This window comes from Austrofundulus limnaeus, unplaced genomic scaffold, assembly GCF_001266775.1.
Source record: "Austrofundulus limnaeus strain Quisiro unplaced genomic scaffold, Austrofundulus_limnaeus-1.0 Scaffold37, whole genome shotgun sequence".
Classification (NCBI taxonomy): domain Eukaryota; kingdom Metazoa; phylum Chordata; class Actinopteri; order Cyprinodontiformes; family Rivulidae; genus Austrofundulus; species Austrofundulus limnaeus.
In genome coordinates, this window is record NW_013952439.1 from 2,356,410 (window position 1) to 2,377,328 (window position 20,919).

Here is a 20,919-nt window from a genome sequence, read left to right on the forward strand (position 1 = left end):
TTAAGGAGTTTGTCCAGCATATTGTATTCAGGCCAAGTTYTTTTCTTTCTTTTAATTCAGTGTTGCCAGAAGAATAACGTGGCAGTGAAACATGGAGTAGTTGTGCAGATTCTATTAATAGGTCCTCTGTATTCCAGCAGCTGTCCCTCTTCCATGGCCTGGCCTAGCTCCTCTCACATTACACCCCCCCAGTCTACTCTTCAGTCCACAGCCTCACTGCGGTGMTCTGACTCTGACCCCGCCCCCGCGAGGTTACCCACCCTCTCAGGTCTTTTCGAGTATCCGTGCTCCTGGCAGACTCGGGTCTTACCCCACGTTATAGCTCWGCCTGCGCTGCTCTGCTGGCTGAGTGAAGATTGGAAGGTTAACCAGGCCCTGAGAGGAGGTAATGGACTCRAGCCTCTGGTGGACTGAGTGTGTGGCGAGCGTTGGGGCCGATCTGCTGAGGGGGGGTGTACACGCTCAGCTTAGCAGTTCCATTAGGGGCTCTGATAGCGTCTCAGAATGGCCTCCTTTGCTGCTCAAACTATTTATAGGAGTGGACGCTGATGAAAGCCGGGCCATGGATGGTGAAATAGTTGCCTTCTTGCTTTTGCTCCACCATAATTTCGCTCTCGTTATTGAAAAGTTCTATCAGAAGTTTTGAAAGTTGAGTGCTCTTGTGATGATCTGGGCTGTGTTTTACTGTTGGCTACATGTTTTCTGAACTTTTGCATTCAAATAACCTAAATATCTTATATCCTTGTTATAGAAATAAATGTTAATTTACTATGAAAAAAGGGTTGTTTTCTCCACATTTTCAGTGGAGGAAAAATAACAATTTAATTTCATTATGTTTATGTATTCTATCCACCGTTATCTCACGGCTCTGTTGGTGTTTGATCTGTTGTGKACAGAAAAACAGTCCAGGATATCCCACCTGCTCATCCTTAAACTTCTCTTCTTCATCTCTCAGTTGCAGAATCCAGCCTCTTTGGCTGCCGTTTGATTTTTCCCACATCATTCCACGAGTTTATACTCCACATTGTCCAGTTTAAATCCATGATCCTTGACCCGTCACCATGGCTTACAGGTCCCGCTTCTCCTTCTGGGAGCAAAAGGGAAGTCCTGTTTCTGTGTTTAATGCTTGTCTTGCTGATTTTGTCGAAAGTTATTCAAATGAATGTGTGGCTTGATCTTCTTTTGCTGCTTTTTTTTCTTTTTCTGTAGGTTAAAGTTGAGAACAAGCCAGATGTAAGTGTTTTCTCAGGTGCATGTGGAGTGAATAGTTACTCCAGAGATTAAAGACATGGGCTCAGATGGACGTTTTGTGAGATTAAGTCAGTTAGCTTGCACTGGTTTGAAGAGATTTGCTCATGAGTGCTGGAATCTGGTGTGATAAATATAATTCTTTATTCTATTATTATTAAACGTTGAGATACTTTTTAAATCTAACCTCTAACAATATATCTTTGTTCACTTACAATTAAAAGTGTTTGTTCTTTTGAAGACTTTTTAAAGTGTGATTTTGTGAAGAGGTTATAAAAATTAATGTACCTGCTGTATAAAGCTCTTTGAACAAACTTGTTTAAAAAAAAAAGCTTAATTCTGAGCGCAACCAAGCCCAAAGTGGTTTACTGCTGTTTTAAAACTGTTCCAGTCTCAAAAGTTTTGTAGCGGTTCATGTGAAACAAACAACTTTTCTGTCWCTTTCACATTACCCAGTTATTCCAGCAGAAACATTAAGAAATTCTAGCTGGAAGTGCACCGCTTAGCTTTTTCTGCCACCKTTTGTCACCCATAATCACAAAGTTCAACGCAAATAACTGATTTGTTTGTAAAAATGTATAAAATAACCAGAAACTGTATACGATTTATTGGCCAAGTTTTTTAACATGCAAGGAATTAGACGTGGTGGTGTTGAGGTGTAGAGCGTTCGATGTAAACAAGGAATAAAAATCAAAAGTACAGAGGTTAAAAAAACAAAACAAGAAAAAAAATCAAGYAAACATTGTTGCAGATGGAGGATRTTTTGTGTAAATGAACATTACTGTAATGTGCACAGGATATCAGTCCAAAATTGCKTTAATGTAACACATAATATCCATACATTAATGTGATGGCGGTTGAATCAGTGGGGGTCCCTGGACTTGTTGATTCCAGTAGCAGTGGGAAAACAACTGCTCTTTTGGCAGGAGGTTTTGGTCCAACACTGTTGATCATTCTGAATTTTTGAGGACTGGTTGTAATTTAGCATGGCAGTAAACCACTTGGTCTACTGCTTCTACCAGCCAGTAGCTCGTTGGTCCAATCAGAAAAAAACTTTGCTTCTCCAAACTTAGGCTGTTCCAAAAACTATACAACCTTTCTGATTTGAATCTCAAAGGTTTTAAACTATTGCTTTAACAGTAATCATTTGATCAATTTTAACAATTAAAAAACCAAAAATAAACAATTAAAAAGGGTGGACATGACACGGTGGCTCAGTTGTAGGGCTGTTGCCTCTCAACAAGAAAGTTGCTGGAACTTTCTGAGTGGAGTTTGCATGTTCTCTCTGTGCATGCATGGGTTTTCTCTGGGTACTCTGGTTTATTCCCACAGACTAMAAACATGAATGTTAGGCTAATTTATAACTCTAAATTTCCTCTAGATGTAAGAGTTTTCTTCTTTCAGTAGCACGTCTACAAAGCTATAGCTTGCCTAAATATAAGTAGTATGATCTAAACAACATCTAACAAATCTCTGTAGAATATTTTCTGAATAAAAGAAGTTCACATTTGCATGACAGTTTTCATCATCAACCTTTTCAGCATTGGTTGAGGTGTGCACGTTTTTGTGTTTCATGTGTGCAAAGAGTTGCAAATAAAARCTGGATGTCTGTTTACAAATAATCTCATCACCAGTTTCTGAGCCCAGAACCATGCTGTTAAATTTTACGCAGTTTTTCTGTGTCAGTCATGAAAATAATCGGAACTCCCACGATCTGTTTGTGTCCAGTCTGATAGTAGTCAGCCTCAGGCAGAGACAAAACCTGGGCTAGATCCAGCAGGTGGTCCGCAGCCGACTTCTGAGGAGTTCAATAGTAACCCTGCCTTGGGAGGTCCAGAAGCACCGGGGGAGGAGGAGAGCAATAAAAGTGTTGCGAGAGCTATGAGAAGAGTTGTTCGGAGTGCATTTCCTACTGGTGCAGAGGAGCAAAACCGGCCCGCTGTTTCTAYATCTGCATCAGAGCCGGGATCCTCCAAAGCTGGAGCTGCTGCCGACAAGGATGATATATCTGTGGGTCTGACCAGTTTAATGGGCCGAGGCAGAACCAAGGAACAYCGGCCTCGCACCCGCACCCAGGACCGCAAAGAGGAAGCAAAGGAGGAGGAGAAAGGAAAGGCGGAAGAAGGAAAACAAGAGGAGGCCTCATCCGTAACAACTCCCGCAGCTGCGAACCCCACGCCACCGAAGTCCAACCCCTTCACCCCTCCTCCCAAACCTGATCCCTTGGCACCGCCGGCTGGTTTCATCCCCATTCCCAAACWGAATCCATTGACTCCTCCACCTGGTTCCATGCCTGCCAAAAAATCGAGCCCCGTGCTGCCCAAACAGAATCCCTTGGCGAGACCTCCGGGATTCATCCCTGTCCCGAAGACCGATCCGCTGGCACCTCCTGCAGGATTTATACCAAAGCCTCGTCTGCTCACTGTAAAGAAACCAGAGTTAGTGAGTAAAAACAAAGTGCATGTTTACCCCTTGTCATCTGKGCCGAGGATAAATGCATACATCCAGTGCCATCTAACTTTAACTTGAGTGAACTTCCAATCCAGTCCAGTCTAATCCAGACAGAATAAACTACTAATCTTTATTAACAAAACTATATCAACATTTTTTTAAATTACAACTTGTTTCTTTTATTTCTGGCATAATGAAGCCATCAGGAATGAGAGGGAGAAAAGTGCACATGTGGGCCTAYGATCAGACTTCATCATTGGGTAGAAGAAGTGTGTGTTCATTGCCTGCTCGGGCAGGATGGTCAGTGGAGGCAGTCTGTGAGCACCGAGCTGTGACTCATTACCATCCCTTTCTGTGAAGTTTTCACTCTGAAAAGCTGTAAACTACTCAGGCAGAGGGACTTTATGGATCTTTGGGGATGCTTTTTAAAGAAACCAAGAGTTATGTTTGGAACTAATATCCYCATCTTAAAGTCTGTTGTAAACTTAATGTTCACATTCTAACTGTGAAATCCAGGTGAAATATACGAGAGTGCACTTGGGATTGTCTTTGCTGCACATCTATGAATAATTAATTTAGTTGCAGAAAAATTTATTAGTTTTGAAGATATATATCAAATGTTTTAGAAACTGTTTATAGATTTTTGTGTTTCTAACCTCTCTAAAGAGATCTTTAGTTTAGAAATTATTTAGGCCAAGAAAAATCTTTTTAGCCTAACTGGAAACTGAAGCATCACTGAGGGTTTGCACTGCCCTGTGCATCTACTGTTGTGCTTGGCTGTTTTTACTGGAGGTAATATTTAGCAAAAACATTCTAAAAAGCAAAAGAGTTGACATGTATCAGTATATTTTCACATTATAAACCAAATAATAATAAATAAAAAAAGAATGCACATGGAAGAAGAAATCACAAATATCACAGGAAAGACAATCATCTTTCAATTCTAGTGTTTTACATGAAATAATATTAAATAAAAAAAGAATGCACATGGAAGAAGAAATCACAAATATCACAGGAAAGACAATCATCTTTCAATTCTAGTGTTTTACATGAAATAATATTCTGTTTTTTTACAGTTACTGAAATTAGTCAAATCTAACTTTAAGCATGAAAAACATGCAACGTATCCCGCCATGTTTAACAAAAACACCATGTTTAACAATGTTTAACAAAAACAAAGCCAAAATGGAAAAGTTTTGTACGGGAAAAAATGAAGTTCCCCCTATCTAGCACCTTTTAACAAAAGCAATTTGATAAAACATCTAAAAAGAACTATGTTTACTTGTTTAGCTTAGTTTGTTTACCCCAAGGCATAAAGTTCATTACAAGACAAGCAAAAAAAGCCTGAACTAGCTTTTTTGGAAGGGCTGTCAGGAAAACACCTGTTCACTTTAAATATAATGTAGCAATATGACAAACGTTTGCAACTTTTCATTTGAACACAGCACAGGACTTCTGGAACATCAGTGTCATTTGGAGAGATGAGACTAAAGTAGACACTTTACCCATAATACACTGTGTGTTTGGAAAAACTCAAATACAGCACATCRACACAAACACCATAAACCAGTGGTGCCCAAAGTTAGTCCTCAAGGGCCGACGTCCTGCATGGTTCAGGTGTTGTTTTGGCTCAACACAGATGAACCCAATGAGGTCGTAATTAATAGGCCTTCGCAGAYCTTGATAAGGTAAATTGTGCATTTTAATAGGTACCACATCACAATTAACAAATAAATCATGAAACTGCAGCAAARATAATAGTCATGTCTGTATATATCACTTGTACAAAAGTACAAGTGAATATAAAAACACAAATACCAAACATTTACTGTTTTCAACTATTTGATAAAGCTGTCTTTTGACTGATAAACCATCAGTTCATACAGTATCTGYGAACCATAAAATATCCCGCCGGGTCCAAAACTGCTTTAGAAAGCCTAGAATGCAAAGTTTTTTTTAAATTTATCTTGTTATATTCACTTTTTGTTTAGGGGTTAGGGCAATTATTTAAAATAATATTAGGTAAACAACAGTGGTGTAAATGATATTATTGTGACAGCTTGATATGGTTTAAACTCGACTGCTTTTCTCAGGATCCTTTAAAATCTTGTGCTTGAAATTCAGATGAGACTTTTATTTTTATTCACTTCAAAGAAATTAGCAGCAAATAGTTGTTGAGGCAAAAACAAATAAAAGCTGTGAACCGTTGTTTCCCTGCAGGACTTAATTAACCAATTTTCCTTTAAGAGCCATTTTCTGTTTTGCATCTCCTGATTGAGTCAACTGGAACACTAAATTAGTTAGTAGCTCTGTTAATYGAGTCTAACGTAAAAAGAGAGTGTCTCTGACTAGAGCAGAATTGTCATCCTCACCATCATGCCGTGTTAATTCCATCTGTGTGTGCATGTTTGTTTGTTTGGGAACAYTTACACATGTGAGRTAAAGGAGACTTTTTCCTCCCCTGTGGCCCCCAATGGCAAACCACCCTCTGTTGCTCTGGCTCATTCCCAGTCTGCATCGAGTGAACAGGAGTGTGTTCATCCTGCTGCAAAGGTACACACATAGTGTGCTTCATGTTCATACATAGCTGCTTTTTGCCTTTTTTTATTTCAGTTTTTCTCTATTAGAGAGGGAGTTACTTTGGGTTTATTAATTGTGCTTTCTGGATGCAAACCACGATTACAGGTTCCAGAGCTGATTCCTTTCGAGGAAGACTACAAGCGTGTCAAAAAGATCTTCACTCTAGATGATAATGTAATATCTCTGCTTTTTCACTTTGCACCGGTCATGCATTACTGCAGCTTGTGCTGTRAGGAGCTTGAGCCAACTGCTTACAATGCTTACTCAGCTAAAGGGAAAATAAAACGGTTGAAAAGTTTGAGGTCACTACCAACATAAGACCACTGTGAACCTGGCACTAACAACCAGCTGGTGTGATTTGACTGCAAGTGGACAGCTTTGATAGGGGGCATTCATCCTAGCAGTMAAATGCACACCTCAAGACTCCTTTGTGATTGGATCTCAGTTATCTGCTCTGTATGCAGGTACACACACAGCCATGCCACACAGTGGGCTGTCAGATCAGCGTGACAGCAGTAGGGCTTGACAGTGTGGCTGAAAAATGGTTCATGATGCAAGCATTTCATATCAGTCGATATTGATAATTATTAATAAGTTTTGTGTTCTGCCTGTTTGAAAAAAGGACCAGGAGATAAAAGGCTGTGACGTGACCTTTCCTCTTTCATCCACAATTTCTTCTCGAGTTGTTGCACTTCCTTTCAGTCCACATCGTTCTTTTTTTATTTTGAAGCAGTTATTCACTGTGGTGAAACCTAAAACTACAACTACATGTTACTCAGCAGGTTGTTGCTATCTCACCAAAGAGTGATAATGCTACCAACCTTGTTTAGCTGGGCCGTGAGAGGTTGAGTGGCTAAAGCCTTTCCTCTACCYATATCCACCAGAATCCCATGCGGTTTTGACATTAATGCAGTTCAGAGCCATTTTAGTCACAGTATATGGMGTTATTTATTAGACAGTACCAATGAGCTATAAATACGATAGGGGAGAAATAAAGAGGCATAATGACTAAGCATTTGAACTAAAAAAAACATTCAATCATTGTCTGTTTTCTACACATCTGTGAATGTAACATCAAAGCTGTGTTTAATTAGGTAAAAATAATGCAACGTAAAGGGGACATATCCTGCAAAATCCACTTTTTTRGCCCTTAAATGCATTTTGTTTTATATCTGGAGTCTCTAGGAGTGCAGAAAWGTTAAATTCAGTCTCACCCRGTGCTGCAAAGATATCTTTATATTGTGTTTGGGTCACATTTTTCAACCCATTCAKTTTTCTCTATTTTCTATGACCAAAGCATTAGAGTTCCACTTTATATGGACCCCAACTGAATCTCCTTTTATAGTCCTCAGATTGTTGTCCTGTGATTTACACAACACATTATAGTTCACAGTGATCACTGTGGGTCCAATCAGCTTTAAAACAATCAGAACTGTAAAACTCGCCGTACTGCATCTCGGCAATCTAATTAATAAAATGTCAATAAAATGTTTTTATTGAGAAGTATTCTGGTCCAGAAGAATCAATTGTTTGAACCAYCAAAAATGGTTTCATTGAAGGCAATCTGAAGCAGCACTGAGGTCTTTCTCTCATTTAGCACTACCAGATGTTCAGTCGTACAGAATGGTTGTTGATGCCAGGTCTGAACGGGTCTTTGATGGTGATCTTCAAAGGTCAATTCTGAAAAGTTAAAACCAAGAAGATTTTTCAAAATTATCATTTGTCTTTGCATCCATTCTGTTGCATTGATTTATTGGTTTCAACAGCCAAACTATCTCATTGGATTAAGGATTACATTTTAGACTTCCCTCTCTCTTTTCTCCTTGTTTTCACMTCCACTTGTCTCAAGTCATATGTTTTCTTTTTGCTTTTCTCTGGCCCCTGGATCCTTCCTTGCCCCTGYGTTTTTTTATTTTTTTGCTGCTTGCATGGCTCTAGCGTGCCGGAGGCCACAAACGCACTCAGGTACGCCCTTTTTGACCTTTGGCTCTCCCTTGGCTGCAGACCGATGGGAGCCTCAGCATGTCCTCCTCGGCTGTGACCCTGCTCTGGTTTGCTCTTTTGTGCTTGTCTGCATGTCTTTGACCCCATGCTGCTTGCTGGGTTCACACAGAGGCCTGGAATGTACTAATGTCTTAAACAAAACTCGCRTCTGTTTGTGTTCTTGCAAGTTTTTGAAGAAGTTTAACTTTACYAAATCAGCATTAAATTTATTCTGAGATCAGTGTGCCCTGTGTGTATTAAAGTACTTATATCTAGATCTATTCCTTATACTCACATTTAGRTTATATTTATTTTGTAGTCCTGTGTATCTGTTTTATTGTAATAGAAAGTCTGTTTAACTATAACAGGTGACTTAAGTTTAAAGTAGGAAATGCCACAATTGGAGTACATTTATTCGACACATCTGTTTTCATTATACACTTAAACTGTCTGACTTTGTGAAATGCTGGTATAGATTTTCAGTCATCCAGGACATGGTAGTCCTGATAAATTGAAYAGGACTAGACTTCTTTGTTTTTTAATCTCGAGGATGTTTCGCCTCTCTTCAGAGGAGCTTGCTCAATTTAAAACTGAAAGCTGCAGCTTCAAGCTTATAAACTGTTGGGCTTTTTCTGACACTCCTGCCACGAATGGAATGACAATCTTTTTGCGCTTGTTATCCTTTTTTTTCTACTTTGTTTGATGCTGTGAAGTTTGTTCTCAGTTTCTTTTTGTTTATTTAACAAAAGGCCCAGTTTGGGTAACTGGAGGTTTAAAATGTTTTTTTTTTTTATGTTTGTGTTCGTTTTTCTTTCTTTTTTTTACCCTCCATTTTTATTTTTAGGGAATATTCTCACCTTGCTCTAGTGAGTCAAACATGCCTCAAAACAATTCAGTAATTTATTTTTTCATAATTTATGCCATATTTTTTATCCATTTTCTTTCTCTGCTTGTTTCTTTTCATGTTAGCAGGGAGCTGGTCCCTGTCTCCAGCACTCATAGTACTGAAGGCAGTTTGCACAATAAACAGGTCTCTAGTCCATCACAAGACCTGCAGAGATGAACAAGACAACAATTTACGCTCCGTCCATGTTGAAACAAGCACAGAAAAAGTTTTGAGACTTTAAAAGGCAAACACAGGTAAACCAAGGAAGRTGTCCACGTGTCAGGACAGGAAATAAAAATGAGGAGCTCCGATAATAGTAAATAATGCAGCACAGGAGAAAAAACAAACTGAACAGAAACAGAAGTCAAAGTTTGTAGTGGAAGGRATGGCAAGAAATTAGATTTTCTGTCAGTTAAATCAATTTTGAAGCACCATAAACACAAACGTAAGTATTSGATGGGCTGAAGAGAAGCTGTCATAGACAAATAATTAGCTGAAAGTGATATTTTGTGATGAATCACAAATCTGCTGTGAGCAAAGAGATGACACTTGAACTTTAGTCTGGTGCATGTCAGAAGGAACATAATGTGCACACACACATGCAGTCTAGTACAGCTATCTTTAAGGGGACATTGCAAAGAGGCTGTTCTACAAAGCTGCTTTGTCAGCTGCTGGATAAAACAAAGATTATTAATATATATTTTTATTAGTGAGGTGTTATTCTTGAGAAATTGTAGCTGCAAATGTGAAAAGATGCAACAAAGCAACAGTTTATTTTCTTTTTGTTGATAGTTTTTACTCCCAGTGATCTATAAAAAGCAATTAAATACATCAATGTAATTTTAAAGTAAGTTTTGCAAAGCTAGACAGTTCAGCGCTTCAGATAAATTATAATCGAGTCAGACTTGTCATCCTTTTTCTTCAACCAAACTTGCTTGGACATTTTTGTTTTGCTCTCATAGCAGCATTTGACATTTGTAACTAACCATWAGGGCGCTGGTAATCTGAGTGTGACTATTACTCTGATGAACATGAATTACTTCASTGAGCCACTCACTCTACTAGAGTTTCTTGGACACCTGTTTTTTGACTGATTTTGGTTTGTGTTTACTTACACTTAATAGCTTGTCACCTACCGTTACTGTGGAGCAGTAATGGGTTGAGCAGCATTTGAAAACGACAGCTGAATGTGATGTATGGGTTTTGAATCAATCAACTGTGATCCTTCCCCTTCTCCAGTCCAAGCTTGTTGAGGACCCCGTGGCCATCCTTCAGGCAGCACACGCAGCTGCAACTAAGGTCTGATCAYGGCTACAACTGCTCGTTAACCCCGACTGCGTCGTTGTTTGTGTGTGGTATTTTTTTTTTGTTGTGTGTGTAGTAATCAGTGGAGCAGTCTCACCTCCTAGAAGCCCAGGCCTTCCTTGTAGTCTTCCCAGCAGTCTCTGTGGTAAAGAAGCGGCCTTACTCCGTGTCAGAAATCATCTGTTGATGTTTCTGTAAAATGTATAGCAGACTGCTTTTCTTGGAAAAACAAAAGTTAGGTTGGCAACTCTCCATCATTTCAATAAAATTCCAGGAACCCTGATAGGTTGGTACAGTTCATCAATGTTCACCCTAATACACAAGTTCTGTGGAAACTGAACTATAGACATACAGTAAAGCTAATATATAACAATAACAGCAGGATACAGAGTGACTCATTACCAGTTTTAGTATTGTTGAAACCATAAAAAAACCACACCATCTGTGCTGGATTCTGATGTGGAGGTTTTATTATATTCAAACTTTTATGGGACCTTTTAAATATCTTCTATGTCAACACCCTAAAGAAAGAAAATCTAAAAATCTGGTGTTGTCTAATATTTATTTATTCCTCATATAATTTTGATCCAATTGCTTTTGATGCTCTTATACATTTTCTTTTTCAATATTTAGACAATTTTGAGTGTGAAGCAAAAAAAAAAAAAGAAAGAAAAATCTCACCTTCTCCCATGTCGCTATTATAAACGTATGATGGGAACCCTCAGTGAGTTCAGTGAACACTCTGAGTGCTTTCAAGGGTGCATTAAAAGGTGAGTCATAGTTATTTTATAGAGGGCTGCTGGTGTAATGGACATACCAGGTGGTGAAATATCAAAACATAACCAGAGATCTCAAAATTATGCGACTGATCTCATGAGAAAAAAAAAGGAAAAGAAACAAGCTTGCAGACAGAATCACTACCTTTCTTTTATGTGAAAGTTATGAAAAAGAATATTCACTTCTTGTTGGGAAAAATCTCCTTTTTGGAACCAATTAGAACGTTTGTAAGCATGATATTTGATTCAATAAGTATTATACATTTTGCCTTGTTATTTTTTCATTCTGATATTTGCCCCTTTTTTTTGGACAGGGGAAGACGGAGGAGCAGATACGAGCAGAGAAAGCCTGGTACAATACAGAAAAAGTGTGGCTGGTTCACAAGGATGGATTCTCCTTGGGTTTGTATGACTTATTAGCTGACAATTAGCTAAAATGTTCTGTCGCAGTAACTGAGAGTCAATCACAGCCCGTACTCTTATTGGGTATTTTGTGGTTGATTAAATTCATTTTAGATACAGTCTTACTGGTATATTTTATACTTTGATCAATTGTAATTATTTACTTTAGACAGCAAGAGAATCAACAAGTCTCTATTTAGCGTAACATGAGCCTCGCCCCATTAGTGTTAACATGTTTTATATTTTAGCAATGTAGAGCTGTCTTAAGTGTACTTCCTTGTTTACGATGACATCATATCTGGGGTGTGACCAGGTTTTCTATAAATATTGTAAGTGTATGTGATTTATTTTTAAGTCTTCAAAGCCACAAATAGGCTTGGAGTGAAATGGAGTCTTTAGATCTGAAAATAAACCTTCAGCTGAGAACTTAATTGGTTTTCTGCGCCTGATTTGGGTTACCAGTCTGACTGCTTTACACTCTGACCATAGCGTTATGCAATGTCACACAGATTGCACATAATGTTATTGTCAGGGTTTGACCACAATAGATAAAACTTGGTCATGAAAGGTGATATACATTCCTTTGCGTACTTAATGATCCAACCTGCTCAGTTCTAGCAGTTTTATTTCTGCTTGGCATTTCAAAAGTTGTCCAAGTGGGCATTGGAAGCACAGGCAGCACTTTTCAAAATGTTGATATTACAAGATGTCACTTCATTAATCTACTCTTGTTTACCTCAGCCCTCGTGTGTTTACACTCACCGTGTTTTCCACATGRGAGCATGTTGGCTTTATTGAAAGAGACTAAACCAACCCGCGCCATCAGGCGTGCGTGATAAGATGGAAGTTTTTGCACTCCGGTTAGGGCCACATGTGAAAATAAATGAATTTCTCACTTTGCGATGATGCAGCGACACTTCTGAAGACCGAGTCAGGCAGCCTGCCAGAGGGGAAGGTAAAAATCCRCCTGGAGAGTGATGGATCTTTATTGGACGTGGACGAAGATGACGCGGAAAAGGTAGTTAATCATAAAATCAACTCTGAACCTCATCCATAATGGATGACACACCGTCAGTGTGTGTGTGTGTGTGTGTGTGTGTGTGTGTGTGTGTGACCGCCTCTGCCTTTGAACTCCAGGCAAACCCTCCGTTGTTTGACCGAGTGGAGGACTTGGCCTCTCTGCAGTATTTGAATGAGTCGAGCGTGATGCACTCCCTGCGGCAGCGCTACGGCAGTAACCTGGTGCACACCCACGCTGGGCCCAACATGGTGGTCATTAACCCCATTAGTGCCCCCTCTATGTATTCTGAGAAGGTAGGCAGCAGTCTGAACATGTAAGGACACATCTCWTGTGTGTCTACATCAATAGGAGTGTAAAGAGAATTCATTATACACATCTTTTTTTATTCTTCTCTTCTTCACGCTGATTTTGTTTTTGATTTTCAGGTGATGCAAATGTTCAAGGGCTGCAGAAAAGAAGACACTGCCCCGCACATTTACAGCATGGCTCAGGCCGCCTACAGGAACCTCTTGACTACTCGCCAGGATCAGTCCATCGTCCTCCTTGGCAAGAGTGGAAGCGGAAAGACGACAAACTGTCAGCACATCATCCAGTATCTTGTTACTGTCGCCGGAAGTGCCAATAAAACTTTCTCTAGTAGGTTGGAAAGGATGTACTCCAAATTAAAAGATTTTAGAATATCTTCCAAATTTTAATTACTGAGTTTTGAAATCCTAAACACAACTTTTTCTCTCTCTTTTTTTTTGGGTCTCTTGCAGCTGAAAAATGGCAGGCAGTCTATTCAGTTTTGGAGGCTTTTGGAAACGCCTCCACTTGTATGAACGGGAATGCAAGTCGCTTCTCCCATGTTGTTTCCCTGGAGTTTGATCAGGCAGGATTGGTGACTTCAGCTTCTATCCAGGTACAAAAACAGCAACTTTACAATCATGTAGAAGTATCTAAAATAGGGCCCATTATACTCCATCCAAAGCTGAACAGTCGACTGGCGGTCACATTGTTGTTGGACGTCTTTCATAGCCCCCGAGACACACCTAAACCCTACCCACTGTGGTACACGTCGCCATGCGGGATTTCTTCCAACTGGAGTCTACACTCTGTCTGTCCTGGTTAAAGCACCAGTTTTTGGCAGATGAATTCCTCCGTGCGCTACAACTGTTTTATCTCCATCCATGAGTTTCTTCTGTTTGTCTATCTGTAGATGTCTACTTCCAGGTAGAACAGTCACCTTCTGGAAGTGAATAATTAAAACACAATTAACAGAGGCCTTACGTCCACCACAACAGCTTCCTTAGGATTTAAATGGGAAAGTAGCAGCTGGATTTTCTGTATAGCGTTTAAAACTGAAAYCAAGTTATCTAATCTACTTTATGTGTACGTTTTGAGCACTGCCATAAATATTTTTGTTGTAGTCCAAGTTTTTTTATCACTTCATCCAAAAGAATGCTTATTCCCTGTTATTTTAATGTTTTGTTTTAATGTGGCTTTACAGACGATGCTCTTGGAGAAAATGAGAGTGACAAGAAGACCAGAGGGAGAGTCCGCTTTTAATGTCTTTTACTACCTGATGGCTGGAGTAGATAGCTCTCTTAGGTCAGCACCGATACTCTCTGGCTAATTAATCTAACAATACAGCTCTGCTCTACACTGGATTCATTACCATGTCAGTGATAAATCATTGCTGCTGGTCATTGTGTCAGCTGTCCCGTCTTCTCTCTCGTGTCCTCATCAGAACCGAGCTGCACCTCAACCACCTTGCGGACAACAATGCGTTTGGAATCGTGCCACAGGTAAGAGGCTGGAGATCAGAGGGCCAAAACGAGTCACTCGTTGTAAATGTTGTAGTGATTTGATGTGAACCTGGCAGGCGGATGATAAGCAGCGAGCCTCCCAGCAGTTCTCCAAGCTGCAAGTAGCCATGAAGGTTCTGGGGGTCAGCACTGATGAGCAGCGGGCCCTTTGGCACGTCCTTGGGGCCATCTATCACCTTGGAGCTGCCGGAGCTACCAAATGTAAGATTTCTGTGCTCACTACTGGCTTTTACATTCTGCAGCCGCTTCAGGTATTTGTATCCTTGATGTTTTTCATGACAGGATGCGCACCGTGAGTTTGTACCACTTACACGCTTATAAAACTTTTATTTATTAATTTGTTTTTTTTTTCATCAGCACCTTTTGTGCACTGACAGATGATGAGGCTGCATTAAAAAAAGCAGCACTTGTATGATGCAACTCAAAGGTAACACGGTTAACTGAATTATGCATCTACTTATAAAAGCTGGCGCTCGGTGCACAGCTCACTAAACTGAGCTGCACCAATCGGCAGCTGTAAATAAAAAATCAGGTTGTCAGTTAAAGCTATGCTTAGATGAAATCATTAAACCTTTGTTTTTATAGACTTTTCCTGCTTTTAGTTCGAAGCTGACGTTAAAACAATCCATGTTCTTCTTTCCTCCTACCTTATCACTCCTCACTCAGTAAGTGAAGGGATTTGACTAAATTCATTTTGTGCAAGAATGACTACTGGGGAASCAGTCTAATTTTGAGGAATCAATGTTGCAGCTTAAAAATGCAATCATTTCCTGTCATGAAGACATATCACTGTAATATTTGGATCATYTGTCCATTGAAATGGAAGGAACAGTGTATGCTCCAAGTCGCAGATGTATAATACAAAAGAGTTAGCAGTCTTTTTATCAGAAAAAAAGACATTTAAATGAGACTGCATTTGTTTGCTATCTGTTAGAAACATGTTTAATTTAGATCAGAATAGTTTTCTCTTTATTTACTAATTGSACTCTTCATTATCAAATGTTTGTCGGGTTTTAAAGGTGACATTTTGTGCAGCAGAGAAAGATTWGGGAGACTTGCTCCCACAAAGAACATTTTATGTCATTACTCTTACTGTGCAGGTTTACAAACTGAATACACAGCGTACACATGATCCACAGGGAGTACACAGTAGTCATGTTTACTATGGCGTTGCATTTTGCAGTTCACGCCTAACTCCCTGTCTGCACGGTCGTTTATGCAGAATAGCTTGCCAGATTATTGTCAGAGATCCCCTCCAGCTGGCTATTGATCTTTCTGATGGCAGAGTAATATCATCAGGGAGTGATTTCACAACAAGCAGTGGGTCTTAACGGGGAAACAAACTCCAACCAGTGTTCTCGCAGCCTGATAATTAACATGGCATTTGAGCTTTGCGTGGTTAAACATAGCAATTCCTGAGAATTCWTTTGCAATGATTACACTTTTACACCTATATGAGTCTTTAATTAAAAATAATTGTTGATAAAAATACATTTTTCAATCAGAGCTGAGTTTTTGTGATGCCTAAATCATGCAGTTTTAATCAGTCAACAAAACTGCAATCTCACTGTCCAACACAAGAGGGCAGCAGTGATCTCTAATCTCCCAGAACTAATTAAAGACACATCCTGGAATGAAGCTGCTTCTCTCTGACATTACTTAGAACTAAAATTATAAACTGATAAAGGCTTAGCACATGTGTCTGGGCTCTTTTCTTAAAATACATGTTTGTATAGATATATTTTATCCTTTTGGAGTTTTTTGACTCCATGTTTGACTCTGTAGTAAAAAGTTATATTGGTACATCCAGTTTCCTCTTTTTGATGTTTGAAATAATCACTGTTTTGCATATCAGTCGAGGCGAAGATTTAAAAGTCTTTGCTTGTATTTTAAATTATCCTGCTTCTCATTATGAGGTTCATGCAAGGTTTTTCTGTTGTGCCGATAAATCCCCCAATTTCTCTTCAGTTATAATCCAACCTGAATTGCTTTCTTGTAAAAACTTTTGAACTTGTTGTTTCAGTTTGTTTCCATCAGCTTTAAATTAGATTAAAAAGCTCCCCCCCCCAAAGAAGATTTTGTGTACATAAAACGTCTCCCTTTAGCAGTTTTGCTTTTCTTTTGATTTCCTTTTTTTATGCTACTATAGACGCATTTCCATTTTTATTTTTCTAATTAGAATTTATATCTTTATTATTCTGCTTTTAGTGCATTAGCTGTGTTCTTGTTAGGTGACCTGAATTGCAACCCTGCCCTGTTTAGTGGCAGAGTCGTCACAGTGTGCATGGACTTAGTTGGCTGAGTGTCTAATGGAGGTTTTAATGCACGTGTCTCAGCTGGCAGGAAACAATTTGCTCGTCACGAGTGGGCCCAGAAGGCAGCTTACCTGCTGGGCTGCACCCTGGAGGAGCTTTCCTCTTCCATCTTCAAGCATCAAGCCAAGGGCAACCTGCCCAGAGYCGGCGCCAGCCGCCAGGCTTCTGAAGAAAATGGCACAGCAGATGCAGGTACTCAGCAGAACACATTCACCAATGTATTCTTTCTTTTTTCGTTCCTCAGAGCCCTACATGCACCTCAGCGCCGCTCTTTTTCTCTTTGTCATTCTCACTCTGCTTTCCTCACACTCACACACACACGTCTGCTCATCACCTGAGGGAAATTGCATGGAAGGGAGAAAGTAAAGCTTATCTTAGTAATGAATACTACGCCTTTTACAATGGCTATTGACAGATGAGTGCACACACTATGTTGGGACGAGCAATTTTGGATCCCCTCCTCATTCATTGTCCTTGAAATCATAATTGCCTCACATTGATTTTTCACGTGTGCAGCTTCTCCGACTTCCATCAGGACTGCCACAGATGTTGAAGGGCACGRGGATACAGTTAAAAGTCTATCACAGCAGGGACGGACAGAAATAACCTCAGTCTCACCTTCTCCGGAGCTCCGCTCGCACATAAACCCGCTGTCCAATATGTGTGTGCTTGTCTGAAAACACCCCCCGTCCCTGCCACCAAACATAAACTCACCATTCTCTGTGATGGTAGAAAGAATTAAGTGAGCTTAACAGGTGGCTGTTGCCGCTGGGCACAGACATGAGTTAGCACAGTTAGATCTGACTGGTTCCAAAGCACCTATGTCCTAAATGTCAATGCTTCACAAAGACGATTCCAGATCCAGTGTGGATACTGCTGCCTCTGGGCACATATTTTGGAAGCAAACGTTGGGATGATAGTTGTAGTTAAACACTGGTATATTTCTTCTGATTAAAAAACTAGTACTTGTTTTGTTGGCACTTAAGAAATTGCAAACTGGAATTTATTTTTGAAAATCTTTCCTTCTAGGATCCAAGGCTACAGCCATGGAGTGTTTAGAGGCCTTGGCATCCAGCCTCTATTCTGAACTTTTTAACATTGTTGTATTTTTGATAAACAGGTTAGTATCAAAATCTTACTGTCATGTTTTCTGTGCACACATACACATTTAAATATGTATTTTTTTTGTTTATCGTATAATATATTGACTTTAATACAATGAGTGCAGAATCCAAGAGTCTACTTTCTTTTTATAAGATGGACAAAGCTAATGGAAATAAATCACATTTTTAAAAGTCTGATCAGTATTAAAACAATAGTCCAGATGTTTTGAAGTTAGGTTCTGTGTTAATGTTAAGAATAATGATTTTAACTGTTGTAGATAACTTTTGAATAAACTCAATTTAACAGAATTTAAATGTGACTGTATTGATGAGCAGAAGGCRAGTTTAAATCAGAGACCCACTTTTGAGGTGGTCTTGGTCCCTCGAACCGAACCAACTACAGGAAACCTGCRCCTTTTTGGACTTCATGAGCCACCGTTGCTAAGTGTCACAGTAACAATTAGCCCTCTTTGTCTGTGCTCTGTCCTGCCCCCTTCATTTTTGTCCAATGGGAGCAATGATGTACACCTACGTGGATTTGTTTCTAAATTATAGTCCGCTTACAACAAAGCACAATGTGAATGCAAACCACACCAAACGAAAAAAAAAGTATGTTTTTGGTCCGGACCAAACAAGTGAACCTGAAGTGGATTGCTGCYGTCTTAAATTAACTCCAGTGTATGAAATCTTAAAGACATTCCTTCGAACACTCTAAAATTTTACATTGCTGCCAATTTGCATTACGCTATTATTTACATAGCATTTCAGATTATTTGTTACCRTAAACGGTGATATCTGGTTTACACAGCAAGATTTTAAAATTGTCAACTTGATTTTCAAAACCCGACAAACCYCACGCGTGACRATAAAAAACATAGATRTAACRGGTTTGGTCCGACACTGTGTGGTGTACATYCACACGGCAAAATACAACACACCACACAAACYGATTTCACTCACAAACATTCAGATGTCAGGTTCCCTGCAGACTCATTCATTCTTAATCGGTACAATTGTCTTTCCATTTGAACCTGGCATAAACAGGAACAACTAACCCTAACTGAAACCAAAGTGAGGTCATTCAAAGAKTTATCYACAAGAAGTATGACATTAGTTGTTCATGACCTAGATCCTGACTATTCCTTTAAGACTGAAGCTCTGTAAATGACATCACTWAAAGATGTCGGACACATTGTTATGCCATCCTTAACATGAGATATGTGCATGCTTTATTCCCTGTCTGCTTAAGGGCCTTGAAATCCAACCAGCACTCCCTGTGCTCTCTGCTCATTGTGGACACGCCAGGCTTTCAGAACCCAAGGCTCGCTAAGCGCGAGAGCGGCACAACCTTTGAAGACCTCTGCCACAACTACACTCAAGAGCGTTTGCAGAGCCTCTTTTACCAGCGCACCTTTGTTCAGGAGCTGGAAAGATACAAAGAGGTAGAKACGTGTGAAGGCTAATGCTCTGTGCATATATGCATCCTCTCTCTCCTTGTTTCTGCCTTCCTCCCTCCCCTCTCTCTCTCTCTCCCTTTGTCTGCCGCCTTTTCTCAGATATATCAACTCCAATAGTGCATGTGTTCACACATCAGATACGCTACCCATCCCACCTGTCACAAGCTGTGACAAGCCGAAGCAGTTCATGTGTTAGACCTTCTCATTAGTGATGCCAGTCTTCACCTCTTCTGCTGAGATCAAAGTAAAGTCACTCACAGCTGCCTGTCAGCGACACGCCCAGCTGCACAGCCGCGGCGTTGCTCCCTGATGAAAGAACTATTCTTCTTCTGTCCTCCTCTGAGCCCRTTCTAGCAGAACCAGACCATAATAACTGGGCACAGTCATCCTCAAGGATTTATTAAAGGGCAAATACCCAAGATTTCTTTCTCAACCTACAAATGAATTGATCCACTCCTGCCACCAATCTGATCTCACAAATGCTCTTCTTTGTTGACGACACAGTGAAGTTAACATGAAATCCTGATAACATTGTTTTAAATGCAGCCAACACGCATCTCGGGACTTCCCACCTGCTTCGCCACCCACGCCTTTTGCCCGAGAGGCTACGAATCTGAGCAAAATGAAGTTTTTGCACAAAAGTGTGCCGTGTATTTTTTTCCTGTCACTACAGCTTGAAAATATATGAAGCTGTGAAACTGTCACTGTAAAACTGGGTCAAGCTCATTTAAAACAGCACTCAGCGTTAACAATAACAGTGACAGGCAGGTCAGATTGTGAAGCGTGACAAAATCGTGTGCATTTTAATCTGGATTCTAATGTTGTTTAGTGCTGAAGAACTTTCTGCTTCACACATGCAGTGAATGAACTCGTACACTAACATCACAGTTGGTGAAAGTAATTTTAGTATATTAATTTCCCCCTTCACCGTAGACATGTTTTTTTTATCTGCCACATTTCCGTTTACCTACAGGAGAACGAATACAGTAAATGTCAGACTTTCTTGTTCTTATAATAGATTTGTTGTGCCTTGTATTTTTTTATGACATCTAATATGCCATTGTTTCCATGAGTTTTAATATCCAAGATGGTTTTCTGATTTATTGTGCCTCTTGGCACGCCTTCAGTTTTGACAAAAAAAAAATAAAGAAAAAAAGAAAACGACATCAGGATTTGTAATTAGTTGGTGACTGCCAGCTGACTGCAAAAGTAAGTACTATGTGTATTAAAAAGAGAATTAGAACAAAGTATTTTTTTGATTAATTGTTCAAAATCATTTTTTAAAAATGTTATTTATGGAATGGTTTAAAAAGAATAGAAAGGTTTAAAGAAATATTAACATTTCTACAGTTTCACAGTTTTTCAGCTGGTTCTGAGTTCAGATTTTGGCCAAGGACCAGAATCACAAAAGACAAATGTTATTTATATATTATAATTTTTTAAATTTCAAAATAATGTTTATATGGACAAAATAAAAAAAATGCACTACTGTTCAAAATCAGTTTTTAAAAAATGTTCTTTATGGAATGGTTTAAAAAGAATAGAAAGGTTTAAAGAAATATTAACATTTCTACAGTTTCACAG

At 39.5% G+C, this 20,919-nt stretch overlaps 1 protein-coding gene across 1 annotated transcript in view; it reads left to right on the forward strand.

Annotated features, from left to right (window-relative positions):
* Positions 1-278: 278 nt before the first annotated feature.
* Positions 279-20,919, forward strand: part of LOC106516447 (unconventional myosin-XVIIIa) — a gene marked incomplete in the record, with an annotated part of 74,524 nt that continues 53,883 nt past the window's right edge. The window contains 19 exon segments of the mRNA XM_014006817.1: positions 279-385; positions 956-1,100; positions 1,210-1,233; positions 2,977-3,690; positions 6,211-6,252; positions 6,385-6,453; positions 8,218-8,244; positions 10,388-10,447; positions 11,544-11,631; positions 12,543-12,649; positions 12,769-12,945; positions 13,078-13,288; positions 13,411-13,553; positions 14,142-14,242; positions 14,382-14,439; positions 14,517-14,661; positions 16,797-16,967; positions 17,805-17,895; positions 19,128-19,320. Of these exon segments, the coding sequence (XP_013862271.1) occupies positions 1,062-1,100; positions 1,210-1,233; positions 2,977-3,690; positions 6,211-6,252; positions 6,385-6,453; positions 8,218-8,244; positions 10,388-10,447; positions 11,544-11,631; positions 12,543-12,649; positions 12,769-12,945; positions 13,078-13,288; positions 13,411-13,553; positions 14,142-14,242; positions 14,382-14,439; positions 14,517-14,661; positions 16,797-16,967; positions 17,805-17,895; positions 19,128-19,320 (2,460 nt within the window).